This window comes from Callithrix jacchus, chromosome 4, assembly GCF_049354715.1.
Source record: "Callithrix jacchus isolate 240 chromosome 4, calJac240_pri, whole genome shotgun sequence".
NCBI classification, from domain to species: domain Eukaryota; kingdom Metazoa; phylum Chordata; class Mammalia; order Primates; family Cebidae; genus Callithrix; species Callithrix jacchus.
In genome coordinates this window covers 153456954-153471292 of record NC_133505.1, presented here as the reverse complement: position 1 = coordinate 153471292, position 14339 = coordinate 153456954, and the positions used below count along the sequence as shown (strand labels likewise).

At 34.7% G+C, this 14339-nt stretch overlaps 1 protein-coding gene across 8 annotated transcripts in view; it reads right to left on the bottom strand.

The window, feature by feature from the left end:
• The window catches only part of ADGB (androglobin), a 211305-nt gene that overhangs the window by 103247 nt on the left and 93719 nt on the right, over positions 1–14339 (bottom strand). For all 8 annotated transcript variants that reach the window (XM_054254494.2, XM_054254496.2, XM_003732751.7 and 5 more), the window contains 2 exons: positions 7793–7887; positions 1514–1688 (listed from right to left, as the gene is read on the bottom strand). In XM_054254494.2, the coding sequence (XP_054110469.2) occupies positions 1514–1688; positions 7793–7887 (270 nt within the window). The remainder of the gene's footprint in view (positions 1–1513; positions 1689–7792; positions 7888–14339) is intronic.

The following is a 14339-nucleotide window of genomic DNA, read 5'->3' as shown; positions in this document are numbered from 1 at the left end:
TTTCTTCAGAGTATGTAAAACAATTAAGTCTCAAGGGAGAAAGTTAGCAATGTCTTATAGAATTATTACTTGGCATTTGCTGCTATTTCAAGTACAGGAATGAGTTTCTATAAAAGTCTTTTACTAAAAGAAGCATTCCCTTAGTTAACCTCTGTAACACAATTGCTTAGGATATGAAGAGGAAATGTGAAGTAACGTATGAATACGGCAGTGGAAGAGCAAAAACTATAGCAAAGAAAAGATCATGAGATAAAAAGAAAGCAGCAGGTCAAGAGAGGTTTTGCAGATATTCCTAAAGAAGTCCGAGGCTGATCTAGAGGAAATAAATTCTCAATGAATAAGGGACACAGCACATGCATTACCATGGTGAACAATGAAATTAAACATTAGGGGTGATTATTAGGAAAAAAAGGAGACTATGACATGGAATACATAAATTTTCTTTGACTGTTCTATGCCCATTTTCTGTTAATTTTCAATTTAGAAAGAAACTTTCATGAGGAGCCTTTAGGTAGGACACTGATATTACAGCATCCTACCAATTGTTAGATTTTTAACCCCAGTGTATTAAAGAATGTTTACTCATGTAGAATCACACAGCAATCAGTAGCAAAATCAGAAGTTACCTATGTGTTCACTATTCTTCTTTTCATTCAACTATTCCTTGATGCCCTGAATGAATAACTGTTTTAAGAGGCTTTGTGAATTTAACCAAAATATATCATTTAAAAATAAAGGATTTGTTTTCTTTTCAAGCATTAAATGGTTGCTAGCCTTTGGTTCAAGAAACAATACAGGAAAGGCTGGAAGGAAAGGAGGGAGGAAGAGAAGAAAGAAGGGAGGGGGGAGGGAAGAGGAAGGAAGGAAGGGAGGAAGGAAGTGAGGGAGGGAGGAAGGAAGGAAGGAAGGAAAGGGAGGGAGGGAGAAGGAGAGAAGAAGGTAAGGGAGGGAGAGAGGGAGGGAGGGAGGGAGGGAGGGAGGGAGGGAGGGAGGAAGGAAAGAAGGAAGGAAGGGGAGGGAAGGAGGGAGGAGGGAGAGAAGGAAGGAAGGAAGGAAAGAAGGGGAGGGAAGGAGGGAGAAGGGAGGGAATGAGGGAGGAAGGAAGGGGAGGGAATGAGGGAGGAAGGAGGGAGGGAGGGAGGGAGGGAGGGAGGGAAGGAAGGAGGAAAGGAGGGAAGGAGGGAAGGAAGGAAGGAAAATTAGGAAGTGTTTGTAAGCATAAAAGCAGATGCACTTTGCTACAAACTACTTTTCTATCACACTAATAATAACAATGCCATCACTCAAAGAATGAGCTTGATATATGTGGTCAACTTAGACATTAACCAAACTTCTCATCTTCTGAGATGTGAAGAATTAATCTTTTAAAGACATAAAATTTTGGCATAAAATTAAAGGTAGGTTTCAGAAGCAACATTGGGTGGTTTACCCTGACATACATCTTTCATCACAAATGAAACTGTTAGGCTTTCACACATTAATTAGAAGGATTTGAAGACAACATGATACATACCTTGAGCTTCATCTGTTATAACAGTTGCCTTTTTTGGACGAATGAGTTTCCAGGGAGGTACAGGAGGTGGTTTTGGTGGTGCTACCAGAGGACAAGACCTACTTCTAGTCACCAGCACAGGATGGCTATAGATGTGCGAAAGCCCATATTCTCTAAGTTTCTCAGCAGAATCTGCCTAAGAGATGGAAAGTAGATTGAAAAGCATTCTCCTCCGCTGAAAGTAATACCTTTCCCAATATAAAAATACCATCAGCAACAAATCAATATGGTAGTAATAAGAAAAAAACTCACCCAATATCTCTACTTCTCTCCATACAAGCATTACTATCATTTTTATTTCTTTCCATCTTTTAAATTTTCTGGAGCCCTGTTTTTTTATTTACAAAATGGGAGACTGGAACTAGAAGACACTTTTCAGTTCTAAAAGCTCAAGATTCTATGAGATTATACAAAATCTTAGCACATCAGTTTTAGTCCAAAATTAATCAGCCATTATTTTTTACAGGTTAATGCTTTAACACTAGTGCTTAATGTGTAAATACAAAAATAAACTAGCCATTGCTACCTAATTTTTTTAAGGCTCCTTTCTTGAATGTGTTCAGGTAAATAAAGTGGTAAGCAGCTGTCTTGTCTACACTTTATGCCCTCCTCCCCTAACAATGTGTTTCTCCAAAGAAGATTTCCATGATGACATGTGGCAATGGAGAATTCAGAAAACAACCGGGAATAGAGGCTGTTCTTGGTCCTGCAAATAAAGGAGTTGCCGAGGCAGATATTTCCCATATTCTAATGTTAGGTCTCATGAAGCCAATCTGCTTTGGAATAATTCAGAATAAGTTCTACTTATGTTACTGATTTATGCCTGAACCATGCAAAAGAAATAAAAAAGTATGTAAATGTTAAAGTGATATATACTATAGCGAAATTCTGACTTTCACAGTTAAAGTAAAATAAAATGAAATAGTAACTACATTAAAATCAATTTTGATTGATTTTACTAATAATTATTTTTCTTCCTCGTTATGTTGTCTCAACGATTTCCATGCAACAGCCACAATCCAGCATGTAAATTTACAAAACAGACACTTAAATTAGAAACAGAAACACACTCAGCAGCCTATTTCAAATTATTACTTCAAGTGGAAACTGCCTTGTTCTCATGACTCTGCTGTAGAGCTTCATCTTCGCTGAGGTGGGAGATCCATGAGACAGAAAAGTTCTTCCCAAGGTCAGGATAATATATATATATATTTTTTTTTTTGAGACGGAGTTTTGCTCTTGTTACCCAGGCTGGAGTGCAATGGCACGATCTTGGCTCACCGCAACCTCTGCCTCCTGGGTTCAGGCAATTCTCCTGCCTCAGTCTCCAAAGTAGCTGGGATTACAGGTACGTGCCACCATGCCCAGCTAATTTTTTGCATTTTTAGTAGAGACGGGGTTTCACTATGGTGACCAGGATGGTCTCGATCTCTTGACCTCGTGATCCACTCGCCTCAGCCTCCCAAAGTGCTGGGATTACAGGCTTGAGCCACCGCGCCCGGCCCAGGATAATAATTTTAAGAAGGCATTAATCAGTGCACTCGTGAATCCAGCAAAGTGGTTTAAAGTATTATAAATATTCAAAATACAGAGAAAAGGGATGCGATGGGTTTTAAAAGTCACCATATTAAGAAGTGGAGGAAACTGTCATTTTCTCTTTATCCCTTTTGAATATCTAGCAACTTACTAAAAAAATTCAGAAAACTCTGGAATTATGTCTTAGAGGATCTTTAAAGAAACTTTTCCATAGATGTTCTAAAATCTAAACCTTTTTCTACAACTTAAACCTTGTCAGGTTTTAAACGTTTCCATGAGTCAAGCCAACACTTGAAAATAATTCTTTCAATGGAAAGACAATGCCTTAGTATAGTAGTTATAAAAAGTGAATTACTGTAAAAGTTACAGTTGAATAATATCCAAAATAGAAGTCACACTCAAAGTGGTATTTATAGGTTGAATAAGTTCCAGATATTTTAGTAGTCATAATTTTTGTTCTGCATATGTTAATTTCTCCCTGCCATTTCAACCAATTTTAGTCTAAAAAAGAAAGCCTTTTTCTTTTAAACTGTAGAGCATTAGAAAATAAAATGATTTAAGGCATTTGGAAATGTAAAGGACTGGTCCAAATAATAAATTCCAGTATTAGCACCTATTTATAATTTGAATAACCTGCCAAAGTAGTAACATGATTTTAGCACAAGAAATTTAAATACAACAATTCTTCTTTGTACTTCATATTATTTTCAATGTATTTACACAATACTTCCGATTCATGTAAAGTAATGCTATTAATTATAGTTATAGTTTGATGCTAAGAAAGTTTGTTAAAGGATTTCAAAGTTCCTTGGGTGACAATTAGGGGAAGAGAGAGATTACAATAGTGCCTGAAACACTGAGTTTTTCATAGACACTCAATATACATTTGCTGCATAATTCATTGTAAGACTTGAATTAGAAGTTTCCTTTCCTAAGACCCTTTCACTCTTTTCATTCCATCTTATTTCAAACATTCTAAAAGATGCAAGGATTGGATTTGGGTAGGTGAAGAAGCCTTTATTAAAACTCCCATATCTAATTAAAACTAAAACCATTTAGAATACCCCAGAGGAGGAAGAAGTTGGATAATGTAGGGTAATTTATAACATCTTGCTCCTTCCCAAGTTTTGTTCTTGATTTTCTTGTATTTTTTACCACTTCTTTAAATAAATGTAAGTTCTTGGCTTTATTTTATCAGCTGATCTCACTGTCTTTGAGGCTGTAACTTTTAGCAATGAACTGCATTTAACAAAATTTCATTAAGACAGAAATTTTTCCAATAGGTATATTGTTAAGACATTGAATCTCTATTATATTCTGATATTTACCAGGTCACCCTCACAGAATGTTAATCTAAAATAATCAGCAGGCAAGACAGGAAGACGGTAACACACTCGTCAGTTCATTACAGTCTTGGAAGTCACTTATTTACTGTTATAGACAATGGGCTATTTCCTCTGGGCACCTTAAACCTTAAATCTCCCCAAAAGGAGGATTTATAAAAATCTATGTCTTGACCATCACTCACACCTCAAGCTGCCTTTAAGTCTTCTCCCCTTACAATCTCAGTATCCAGTAGTTCCTTGAACCCAGTGATCTCCTTCATCTCCACACTTTCCAACATAAGATTCTCTCTCCTTTGAACACACCTTATCCCATTTGTTTGCTTAACTTCTTCAGTCTCAGCTTAAACAGTTCTTCCTTTGGGAGGACTTCCCTGGCTACCTACCCATTAGAAAAAATGATGTGTTTCTGTTATGTGTCTTTCATTCATTTTTTTTTCCATTCATTTAACCATATGTTCACTTGGTTACTCCTCCAACAAATGTTAAATCATGTACACCTACAATGTGGCAAGCACCTTGTATGCCTTCTGTTCTAACTGTATTATTGCAATTCACTCAATTGTCAGCCTTCCTTATTAGACTCTCAGCTTTGTGAGGAGAACCTTGTCAATCTTGCTTATCGTTGTATCTTCAGAACATAGCATATTGTTTAGCATATAATAGATGATTCAAAAATCTGTTGAATTACCAATGAATAAACAGATATGAGTTTTTAGTCTTTAATGTTAGTCTTTTAAATTAAAAACAAACAGTACTTAAATTTTAGTTTCTTGGTAGCACTACCAAAAGTTCAAAAGGATTATTTTACGTCCCATTTTTTAAATAATGCTTTTATCCTGTGCTTACATTTTGTGGTTTTAAAAGGGGTTTGAGTACTTCTCAGGCATGGGACTATGGCATGCCATAAACCATTGCCGGTATTCTTTTTTCTTTTCTTTTTTAATTTCTTCTAAAAAAGCAGACAGGATACATGTGCAGAATGTGCAAGTTTGTTAGTAGGTATCTGTGTGCCATAGTGGTTTGTTGCACCTATTGACTCATACTCTACATTTCCTCCCCTCAACCCCCACCCTACAACAGGCCCTGCTGTGTGATGTTCCCCTCTCTGTGTCTATGTGTCCTCAATGTTCAACTCACTTATGAGTGAGAACATGCAGTGTTTGGTTTTCTGTTCCTGTGTTACTTTGCTGAGGATAACGGCTTCTGGCTTCATCCATGTCCCTGCAAAGGACATGATCTCATTCCTTTTTGTGGCTGCATAGTATTCCATAGTGTATATGTACCACATTTTCTTTATCCAGTCTATCATTGACGGGGCATTGCTGGTATGCTTCAGTAGTAGTCCAGTGAGTTAGAGCATTTACTCACTAGTATATCTTAGATAGCACCTAGGCCAGTAGCATGCAAAGAGGTTAAAAGAAAGCCAGGCATGAGATGGCCAGCCCTAATATTAGCAAGAGACTTGCCTTGTGAGAGGCTTTAAAAGTACATTTAGATTACTGAATGTTGCTGGCATTAATATTCAGTCCAAATGCTGTTTCTGCTATTTAACCAAGGCTAATGTTTTCTAACTTTGGATTAAAAATAGTGAAACTGCCATATTCAGGATGGCACATTATCCTCTTATGATGTGAACACTGTTATATGGTAAAATTTTGCTAGAAGGAATTATTTTTATCTAAAAAAGTAGAGAAGAAAGAAGGTGAAGAAAAAGAAGAGGAAAAATGTTAGAAACATGCCCCCCAGGCATAATCTAAAGGACAAATGTAATGCACATAGTAAAGCATAATAATCATTCAACTGGAATATTTGTATTTCAAGCTAATTTCCATTCAAGTTTTAAAACTTAGCTCTTTCTAACCAACTAAATGAACATTCATATGTAATCATATTGCTGCACAAGGCAGTCGTATATTTTAATATAGTGACTTCACATCATGAAATCCTAATAATAAAATGTTAGCTGTCTAGAGTCCCCAGATAGGACTGGAATTCAAAAACCCCAAATGCAGTAGCACATTTGTTTAAATAAATTGTATGATAACTTGATGGACTTCACTATTACAAGAAAAGGAGAAAAGTTTTCTCTGACCAAGAACAATAGATAGCTTAAAAATAATGAAAATTCATAAATACTAGGCAAACACTAAAGATACTGATTAAAATTTAGCAGCATGAAAAAATGTTAACAAGATCTTGTTAAGTGAAAAGCTGGTTTCCAAATGTAACATAAAGTATGATTCCAGTAAAAAGTACACACATACAAACACAGAATATAGTATAGGAGAAAAATCAAAGTATATATGCCAAAATGTTAACAGGGCCGACGCCTTACCGTTTACACTATCAATATTTTAATTGTTTTCCTTTCACTACATTTTCTAAATTTTCTACAATTCATTAAATGTATAAGAAAACAATTAGCTTAGGACTGTCTTGGTTATGTGGGCTCTTTTTTGGTTCGATATGAAATTTAAGGTAGTTTTTTCCAGTTCTGTGAAGAAAGTGGTAGCTTGATGGGGATAGTATTGAATCTGTTCATTACTTTGGCCAGTATGGCCATTTTCACGATATTGATTCTTCCTATCCATGAGCATGGAATGTTTTCCTATCTGTTGTGTTCTCTCTTACTTCCCTGAGCAGTGGTTTGTGTTTTTCCTTGAAAAGGTCCTTCATATCCCTTGTTAGTTCTATTCCTAGGTATTTTATTCTCTTTGTAGCAATTGTGAATAGGAGTTCACTCATGATTTGATTCTGTTTGTCTATTACTGGTGTATAGGAATGCTTGTGATTTTTGCACATTGATTTTGCATCCTGAGACTGCTGAAGTTGCTTATCAGCTTAAGGGGATTTGGGGCTGAGACAATGTGGGGGGTCTTTTCAATATACAGTCATGTCATCTGCAAATAGAGACAATTTGGCTTCCTGTTTTCCTAATTGAATACCCTTTATTTTATTTTCTTGCGTGATTGTCCTTGCCAGAAATTCCAATACTATGTTAAATAGGAATGGCATCCTTGGCTTGTTTTCAGTTTTCTATGATTTTCACTGAAATACATAAATTCTATATAATCATTTTGTATATAATAGAAGGATCTATAAAATTAAATGTGACTATATATTATTTTCTTTTCCTTTTTTAAAATAATTACCCAAAGCTATTGCAATCATCTAAGATAATTTTGGATGTGTCAGATCCCTTAGGTCGAGTATCTAATTTTGAAGATAAGGAAACTGACATCCACGGATAGAATTTTAAATTTTCATGTGGCGTCTACCACAGCAAGTAAACACACACACACACACACACACACACACACACACAAAATCATACTGTTTCCTAATCTTGAATGCTTACCATCTTCTCTAATGAAAATATCTTATTTTCAAACAAATAGAGAGGAGTAAATGTCGCATATATAACCATATGAGGGGTCTGTACTGCAGAAGAACCTGGAAAACAAACATATATTATGTCATGAAAATTTTAGTCAAAATCCGTCTGTCAGTTGCTCATTCCAGATTGTTCAATTGCCTTAATGAACTTATCTTTGGCTGGTGAAAAATACATAAAGGATGTAAAATGAACTTAAGACATGTTAAATCTCAAAGATGTATCTATTGTATAGCCTGTCTCATTCATTTTAAGTTCACAATATTACTATTTAATAATTTAAGGCCTTATTATACCTCATGACCAAGAGTTATTATATAAAGATACTCTAGTTATTGGTTAGTGTAGCATAGACTGGTCCACAAATGAGCATATTCAAAAGAAATTATTTTTAAATTGAACCATTTCTTTGCTTTCATAGATAGAATCTTTATTCTGTATTGAACTTAAAGGAAGTTCAGGAGTTTCTATGTCATTTTGTCATTTCAAAAAGAAAGAAGACATAAGTAAAATAAATATTTCCATGAAGATGTAAGACATAAATAATTTAGTTTGAAATGTTTAATGCTGGTAGAATTTGCATTTGAGCACTGATTATTTGTTTGTTATGTTTTTCTTATCCCTGAAATTACTTTGACTATTTTATTCAGTATTTTTTGGTCCTGCAAATATTTTGGACAAATAAATAGAAGTCCATTTATTTTTGCCTCTTATTTTTAATTAAAATTTTATTTTTATTTTTGCAAACTTATGTACTGACATTTAACTATATTTGATACTATGTTTACAACAGAATAATATTTTTAAGACCACAAAATATAAATTAGTTGTCAACCCAGTATATCTCTAGAATGGAGATATGAAAATCTGCCAAACTTACAGGAGATTTTTACATTTCAAAATTGAAATTTGTACATTTCTCATACACCTTGCCAACACATAGATTGCTTTTTCCCTACATTACTCATTTATCTATGCTACATTTGTTTGATGATGTTAGTTATCATCTAATGTCCACGTATGCTGTCTCCCCAACTAACTTTTAAGGTGTTTGTCTGTAGAGGCTGAGTTAATAATTCAATTTACTCCATGTGGAATACAAGGTACTGTGTATTGTGTGATACCTTGTATGAAATAGTATGTTTTTAAATATGCCTAATGATCTTAAGTTTAAGGATGCAGCAAAATCATTACTCTTCTTAAAATAAATGTTAATGAACATACTTTGCATGCACTTCTATCATCAGATAAAACCATTTGAGATACCCACATTGATCATAATCGTCCTCAGCAGTGACCAGTAATTTACAGTCCAGTTACTCTTCTCTCTGATCAATCTAATCAAAGCCTTCCAATAAGTCCTCTAATCAAAAGAAAGATTGAGAAAAGTCTTTAGGTGTCAGCTGAGAATTGAAGGCTAGTTATGGAGAAGATGTTCCTGACAGTGATGACTGCTAAATGTTAAAATGGATAAAATCTTAAAAATCAGTGTTTTATCTATCTGCAAAACTTTCTACAGAAGAAAGAGGGTGAGATCAAATGTACTTTCCAGGTTCAAGATTAAGCAGCTGGCTCTCTACACCTTAGGAAAGTATGAAGCATGAGAGATGGAGGAAAGCAGAGTGGGTTCCTCTCTGAGCCTGGCTACTGAGCAGGATTGGGCTTCTTTACAAAAGTCAGCTGAGTTTCCAGATGTTAAACATACACCGTACATAATGTTTGATCAAATATCTGGGCACCCTATGGCTCATTCAAGTTGATCCATTTCACTAACTCATTTAAAAATCACAAAGTGTAAAAGTATTTTGGTCCAAATTATATCCCACATTTGTACATTATGCATTCAAAATGTTGATGTCTTTCCTAAAGTTTTCTAAAGCTTAATATTTAATATTATCACATTAATGCTTTGTCCTTGATCTTTAATAAGTCTTTTGAACTTTTCCTTATAATATTAAAAATAAAGTTTGTGACACAAGTATTTTGAAAAAAAGTTATCCTTTACTTTATAGCATTATGTGATAAAATATATGGAAACTTGGGCATTCCAGGTGGGGTCTTAGAAAAAAATAACATTAGAAACTTGGAGTAAAGTATGTGGTCTTGACGTATTATAGAAATGATGTTGATGACAAAAAAAATTGCTCCAAATTATAGGACAGTTCACACATTTTACATGGGATTGTAATATTTAATGTTGAAATATTAAAAATAATACCAGTGTTTAGTCAAGAGTGAAATTTTAAATATCGGCTAAATGGTTTAGCATGAACACAGATTGATTAGACAAGAAGCTGATATAACTACTGGTATCACTACACTGGGGCTATTAGCTAAATATCAATCTGTAAAATCTGGATAGGAATGTGCTATTAAATAGAGATTTTCAAACTAAGTTTTATATATCTTATAAATGAGATTCAGGGTCCCAGGAGCTAAGTGAACAATCATGTAAAACACTGCAGATTTGTGTGCATGCTAACTGCTTTTGTCTGTTTTTATTGCTAAAACAAAACACCTGAGATTGGGTAACTTATAAAGAATCGAGTTTATTTCCCCATAGTTCTGGAGGCTGGGAAGTCCAAGATCAAGTTGCTGGCAGCTGGTGAAGAACTATTTGCTGAGTCATCCTATGGACAAATAAGCATGTCATCTTATAGCCAAACTCCCCTTTTATGATAAACCCATGCGCAGGATACCTAACCACTCCCATGATAATGGCATTAATCCATTCACTCTGTCTTCACAGCCTGATTATCTCTCATTTGGCCCCACCTCCCAACATGGTTGCACTGCGGATCAAAATTCTAGCACGTGGAATTTTGAATACATGTTCAACCAAGAGTACAAAGTATTTGGGGAAAAAAGAGAAGGTTCATAATTTTCATAAGATTTTCAAAACAGTTTATTATCTAAGAAAATATAAGAATTATTTGTAGAGGGTTTAAAGGTCCTTAGATAATGCCTATTTCTTCTATTATCTCTCTGTAAATATGTTGTATGATTCTGCAATATTAGAATACTCATAATGCTTTCTGGTTTTATTATACATGAATAAAAGTGCTTTTAGAATATCTTAAAGGCAAATGTTTAAATCCAGGGGTTCTATAATTTCTTTCAGTGAACTATCAATGATACAAACCATGAACTTTCTTTATCTTTCCAGTTGGAGTAACTTTGCATTGAATTAGCACAGCTGGATAATATAATAAAGTCTAATTGAGGAAGAAATTTAAGAAAAAAGTATACTCTTGAATGATGAGATAAAATTTAATATCCCAGTCTCTAAAATTGATTTAAAATATTTTGTACAGCAATTATGAGTCTTATGTGGTTTACAACTGCCATACTAATTATTTTATTTTATTGTCTAAAAGAAGCTTTTGCTACATTTGTATAATTTAAATGTTTTCTTTTACATGTAATACAGCTCTTTTTACTTTCTATAAGCCTATTTCAGAAGACTGCTATATGTATGATTACTTAAATACCACTTCTATCATTGGTTTAATTTTATGTTAAACATTTACTGCATGAACCTATAAAAATTTCAGCCTGAAATATTGAGTCCCAGTGAGACAAACCCCAAAATACTACAAATCCATAGCAAGCATTTTTTAAAGATTATATCTGATTTTTTCAGATGTGGTATTTAGTTAATTAGTTAATTTAGAATAGCTAAACTTCAGTGAATTCCTACTCTGTGCTAAGACCTAAATATTTTATTTGAGTCAGTTCACATAAACCCTATGAAATAAATTCTATTTTTAACACATTTTTCAGACAAGTGAACTGAGCTATAGATTAAGTAACATGTCAAGTGCACAGTTAAGAAGTGTGAAGTGTAAAGTGTAAAATTCAAGGTCCTTCTGGCAATTATTTATTGTCTATTATTCTGTGTGGCAATATCTAAAGAGGACAATGACTAGAATGTTTTCTAGCCTACTTCCTACCAGAAAATGTTTGCAGGTCCAATATTTGATGCAAAGCTGAAAAGTAAAAGACTTTTTATAGCAGATTCATAATTTCTTAGTACAAGTTTTTACAAATACATATTAATGGGCCTCTAATCTATTTGTTTCAGCAGTCCCACATGTCCATATTCTTTCTTGGGCATAATTCCCAAGGATAATTTAATTATTTGCTTCATAGAGTCTACTTTGAAGATAGCTGCAACAAAGAGGTTGCAGTCTTAACAGTCTTTGTCACAAAAAGGTGTGTTGTTGAAGTTTTACTGGACTGTGTTAGACCATAACACAGTCTAATAATTTTCTTTATAGCTACGCAAGTGGCTATAAATACTGGAGCCTAGCTAATTTATCAAGAAAAGAGGTTTAGTTGGTTCACGGTTCTGCAGGGTGTACAGAAAGCATAGTGCTTGTAACTGCTTCTGGAGAGGCCTCAGGGAGCTTTTTACTCAGGGCAGAAGGCAAAAGGAGGAGCAGGTGTCTCACCTGGTGAGAATCGTAGCAAGTAAGAGAGTAGGGCGAGATGCTGCACAGTTTTAAATGGCCAGATCTTGTGAGAACACACTGTCACGAAGACAGGACCAAGCCATGACCCAAACAACTCCTACCAGGCTCCACCTCCAGCACTGGGGGTTACAATTCAACATGAGATTTGGGCAAGACAAATATCTAAAATATATCATGGACCTTTGTTGTTAAATACTTAGGTGTGGCCATGGAACTGCATTGTCTTCACTAGAATGAGACAAGAAGTGATGTACGATACAGTTTGTTTTTACTTCAAACACCTTGCACCTGAAATCCTCCAAGCTCTTCTACCTGCCACTGGTGTAGAACTTCAGAATCCACATGTTAGAGTATAGGAGACATAAAATGGAAGGAGCATGGGTTCTTAAATACCAGCCTTATCTCCAAGTAATTGTGGTCAAGAAGTCACCTTCTTTCTCACTTTTGTATGTTCTGTGATCTTAGAAATTTCTCTATTTTTTCCCATTTATTTTGGAAAAATGGACAATTCTTCCCTGGACTCATTTCTTATTTGAAATATCTTGCTAACAGTAGATATTACAAACAAACAAATACTGCCTAGAATAGTAGACATTCAATTACTTATTTTAGAGACCCAGGCCCACTGAGTACATGGCTCACTTCTAAGCTGTCACAGGTTCCAGTTTTACCAAATATTTTGCTGTAGTGTGAGGTAGAACTCCAGGTTTCCTCAAGCTTGAGATACTATTTCTTCACTGACTTGTACTCTACTATTAAAGAAACACCATAAATTTTCACCTTGTCATTAGTACTCTATTTCTGGCAGGAATTAATTTATCATGAGATAATTCTAGCTACTAATGAACACACCAAAAATATCCCTTAAATATGATATAGTTTCTTTTTGTTCATATAAAGTACAAAATGAACCTTTTTGACAACTCTCCAGGTAGTGATTGACAGACTCCTGCTCTGTCCCTCCTTGTGGCTTTTCTGTCTTTAATGCTGTGCTCTCAACAGCACTGAGCTACCAAAAGGGGAACTGCAATTGACAGCATGATATGGGCCAGTCTATACCTGGTATGTATCATTTTGCTTCATGTCCTATGGGCTAGAAATTAGACACAAGGCCACATCTCACTTAAGAGATGCTGGGAAAATATAGCATAACTCTGTTCCTAGGAAGAGGAGGAAATTGTGAAAAGCTAGCAGTTGTTCTCACAGTCAGAAAATATCCAACTTACTATTCCACTGAGTCATATTCTGTTATTGATTTTTGCTTTTTTGAAACGGTTTTTAATGTTACTATGATACTGAACTCTATACTACATTACTATACAAATTCTAAGTTATCCTGTAGTTAACAAGTTACTGGCAAAACTCAGATCCCTAATATTTTTGATAATCATTTTTTCTCAAATATTGAAAAGATCTAATTTATTCATTCTTCTAGAACTTGGGTATTTGTAATTAATTTCATAATTTGTACCCATGTTTTTTTTAAAATTACATTTTAAATTATTTAGAGAATAAAACTTTTCAATAAGTTTTAAAGTTTAAAATACTAGTATTCATGGATATTGAGAGGGAAGATAACATCGTAGTTGTGGGAAGTCTGGAGTAATACTGTGTGGGCTCGCAAACCCATTTTACAGTTTATCACTTGGAGTTCCTCCAAGACAGCAGAATCAGTGCCAAAGAAGTCCCTCTTGATGGCAGGAAAAAGGTCTTAACAGGACCTTTTCAGTCAAATATTAGAATTGTGAATGATCAGTGACTGCAATGTGTCCCCTGCGACTTTGTTTTATGAGTGGAGTTTATATTGCAGTTACTGTGTTCCTCTTCAACAGCTCATGAGAGACGGGAGTGGATACATATGGCTGTATCTGCAAACATGTTTGTGCATATACATGACATGGAGATCCTGGATATTTCAACTAAATGCAATCACAAGATAATAATTTGGATTGAAACTCTTGGCAAATATTGAACATATATGTGAGAAGAAGAGTGACATGGGTGTCTGGCGATGAGGGAAGTGAAATGTGGTAAGG